A 3968-nucleotide genomic window follows, 5' to 3' on the forward strand; every position below is an offset into this window, starting at 1 on the left:
AGAGAGAGAGAGAGAGAATGAGGTCAGAATACCGAAACTCTTCCCTTTTTTTCAGTCAGTGAAAGAGAAGTGACCAGCCATGATATCCTTAGCAGAGCTCATTATTAAAATCAGGAAATGTCTTTTGCAATATGTGTGAGTGGGTGTGTGTTTTTGGATATGTCATTTTGAGGAGCAATTATTCTCAAACAACCAGAAAAATCCCACAAAAATCATCCAAACATTTTCTCTCTTTTGCTAAGAACTTAATGCAGGTTAGGACTCAGGTTTCAGGTTGAGATTAGAATTGGGGTTAAGTAAACAGAGTAATATCCTGAGTCTATACAAACATGTGTCTGCCTACTCTGTCTGCTTGCAAGAAGAATGGACAGAGAGGTTGTTGTAGTGTTTGTGTGCATTAAAATGTGAATGAAATGTATGTCTGTGCTTTGTATCTCTGTCTGCATGCATGTGTGTGTCGGGTGGGTTTTGGATTGGTGTGTGTGTGACTTTGTGGTGACACTGCGGCTTAAAGCGAGCGAGAGTGTGAGGTCAGGCAGGTCAGCCAATCATATGTTTTTATACTTTATGGTACAGCCACTTTTCTCCCTGCAGTATAGATTTCATTGCCTGAGGGGGAGGGGACTCCAGTTTGAACCCATAATGCCCTGTACTGTAAGCCTTGAGGCTGAAGGATGAGGTTATACTTCTGGATGAGGTGTGTGTGTTTGTGTGTGCATGTGTGTGGAGGTGACTGAACTGAAGGCCAGAGAGTCTTTCAGCGGCTCATGGCCTGATGGGAAAGGCAGGACAGAGGGTGCAAAAGAAGAAGGCGTCTAAAAGATAAAGGAAAAGGTATAAGCTGTGAAATATATGAAAAAGAGAAACCATCAGTTATGTGTTTATATGCATTTTTCAGGTGTCCAGCTAAAGTAGTCCAACATTAGAATGAAAAAGGCCATTAAATAAGAACTTAAAGAGACATACTGAGCTAGAAAGTATACATTTGAGAGTGGATCAAATGACAAAGAATAATTCTATGACTGTTGTGCAAAAGGCTCAAGGAACATGAGCGACAGTGAGCTTTAACATAAATTAATTATAGTATCTTTATTTTTTTTTACAAGGAAACAAGTAATAGCTCATTAAAAAAACAGTCTTGTTTACATTTTCATACATTTTCATACATTTACTCTTTATATAATACTTAACTGTACTTGCATATTTAGTCATCAGAACTGTAATTGTGATGATAAATTGATAGGTAATGTTTAGAAAGAAAAACTAGAATAACCTACCGGAGTAAAAAGTACTGTTACATAACTGAGGTGTCACAATAAACTACTGTGATCTACCTGAGGGAAAGCATCGTGATAAAGATCTCCTCTCATAAGAATAGCTCTGACTTGCAGAGCAACTGGTTGACCTGGTGGATCCACATTGAAATTGTGACAGCCACAAAGCCGCACTGGTTCTTTCACTTCGGCCATATTAAAGACATTCAGACTAAAAATGACTGAAACCAAGAGTCCTCCTGACTAGGCGAGGAAACCAGAAAGCAGTTGTGTTTTTAGATTGTACTCAAAATTGTTTACTGCGCTCAGTTATTATACATAACATCAGTTACTTTTCCCTTTGTAATAACACCTGAGCCAGCGATTTACTTGGATAAAAAGCACAGTGGTGATGCAATAATGAATAAGCTGCGGCCAAGTATTTTTGGCAGAAGTGATGTATCCATTAAAAGTGTATTAAAGGGACTTTAGGGTGTTACAGTTTTTATATAACAGTTACCAAAACATGGAGATGTCTGAAAGCTTTTGCAAACAAGTATAAATTCATAACAAAAAAACAAGAAAGATCAATAACTAAAGTTATCTTAAAAATACTTGATGAAAGAAGTTTACAATGATCACTAACATGACCTTTAACCTTTACCTACTGTGAGTCACCTGACCACTATAATTCCAGATCCCTCCCCTGGTGAGACCCCCTGCTCGCACATATCCACATCCGGACATTAATGAACACCTCACGCACTCACTGACATGGAAGGTGTTGACCCCGGGTGACTCCCACTGGCCCCTGCACCTCCTGATGAGAGGCCAAAGGTTAAGGGTGACAGCTGAGAGAATCAGGCTCTGGCTCCATACCTCCTGACACACACACACACACACACACACACATCACACACACATACACTAGTCAGACTAAGCGACTTTCACTCAATAGTTTGCTCTGTTTTGCCTTTTCTCTCTGCCTACAAACTGAATATGTGGGTTGTCTTTCTCATTTTCTTCAGCACACGCACGGACACACACACTACCCTGGGAGCACTGACCCATTTAACAGTGTGAAGTGTTTCCCTCAGCACTGGTCTAAATGGTCCAGTCTGACACTTCAGTGTGCTGCAGCCCGGCCTGATCTCCCTCAGCAAACACTAAAAACTGCCACTAGCTCGAACACACATCATAAACATGCCAGACACATCAAGTTTCATCCCCTGGCCTTTGCTCACTGGAGAAATTATGATTGCACAAAAACTTATTTTTTAAAGCCTAATAGTGCTTTGAGGAGCATTTTCAGTCCACAAGTCCACAACATACATTCAACAGATCCTGATGCATTTCCTTTCATATCCTTTTCATTTTCACTGAGTTGTTTGTTTCTGTGTAACAAGTTGACTTTCTAATGTTCTGTGAAATTCCCACATTTTTTCTCTAAAATCCTAAGAAAGCAAAGATATGTGAGACAAAGTTTCTAGTAAAGAAATACCCTCCCCAAGGGGTTTGTAATGGCTTATTTCCGACCCTGTTAAAGGAAGAGGAAGGGATTTGTGCGATACAAAGATGATGAAAAGCCTGATAGCTTTGGGAGAAGTAAGCATTTAAACCCCCTGTAAGCCATGAATGAGTCGGGGAGGCCAACCTCTTAGCTGTATAAAGTCAGTTAGAAAAGTTTTTTTATTTTATTTTGTAATCTGTATTTGTCCAGGGAGAGTGTACAACTCAGACCTGCCCAGAGGAAGCACAACCTTCCATTTCCGCTCACTCTCTTCATCCAGATTTATCTCTAATCTCTGTTATCACCCCCTTAAAGCCCTGGCTCCGTGTTTCTTGGGCTGAATGGCTGAGAGAATTCTGTGAAAAACATCAATGCAGGCATCAACCATCCATAAGAAGTCATCATTACAAGTTTGCAATTGCAAAAGTTGGATTGCTACCAATAAAGGCTTCTTTTAACAACCTATAATGTCTGCATTTTGAAAAATAAACACATTGTTAGTAAATAGATATTGGTTCAGTGGTTAATTGCTGCTGTAAAGACAAAAAAAATCACAACCTATAAAGCAATACAACACAATAAGAAATGATTTATTGATATTACAGTAATAAAAGCCATTAGTCACAACTTGTTTGAGAGTGAGAGGTATACAGTGTCCATACAGAAAAAGGAAGAAACTGGCAGAAAAAGTCAACTTAAAGGTTTTAACAAATGATACAACTACAAACTGCTGAGAAACCAGTACAACTGGTACAGCAGCTCTCTTCCAGTGGTGCTCTCAGCAGCAGCCACATCTGTAACACCATCTACTGAGAGAACCCATTGCTCCACTGAGCAACAGCCAATAGTGATGTCAGCAGCACCACAGCAGCTCTCTCTCTGTGTGTGTGTGTGTGTGTGTGTGTTTGCTCATACCTGGATGTGCTTCTCGATCTGGTAAGTGCTTTGCTGATGACCAGCGAGGGAGCTGACTGGCGTCTCTGGGCCAAGGTCTTCATCTTCTGCACAGACAGAGAGAGAGAGAAGAGGGGTTAATGCAAGCAGTGACTGAAGATGGTGGTTTGCCCCTTTCTTTCTGGTTCGCATCCCCCATGATGGGCATGGAGGAGAGACAAAATGGTTACAAAGCTCACAGTCAGCACTGCAGGAAATACAAGCAGACAGGGAAATAGTATAGACAAAACTCCAGTGTGTGTGTGTGTGTG

The 3968-nt window shown here is 40.6% G+C and overlaps 1 protein-coding gene across 1 annotated transcript in view; it reads right to left on the reverse strand.

Moving 5' to 3' along the window:
* The window catches only part of arhgap20 (Rho GTPase activating protein 20), a 30678-nt gene that overhangs the window by 25874 nt on the left and 836 nt on the right, over positions 1 to 3968 (reverse strand). Inside the window, exon 2 of the mRNA XM_035676634.1 lies at positions 3679 to 3764. Coding sequence (XP_035532527.1) covers positions 3679 to 3764 — 86 coding nt within the window. The remainder of the gene's footprint in view (positions 1 to 3678; positions 3765 to 3968) is intronic.

The sequence above is a fragment of the Morone saxatilis genome, unplaced genomic scaffold (genome assembly GCF_004916995.1).
Source record: "Morone saxatilis isolate NCDOM2014 unplaced genomic scaffold, NCSU_SB_2.0 Contig5, whole genome shotgun sequence".
Classification (NCBI taxonomy): domain Eukaryota; kingdom Metazoa; phylum Chordata; class Actinopteri; family Moronidae; genus Morone; species Morone saxatilis.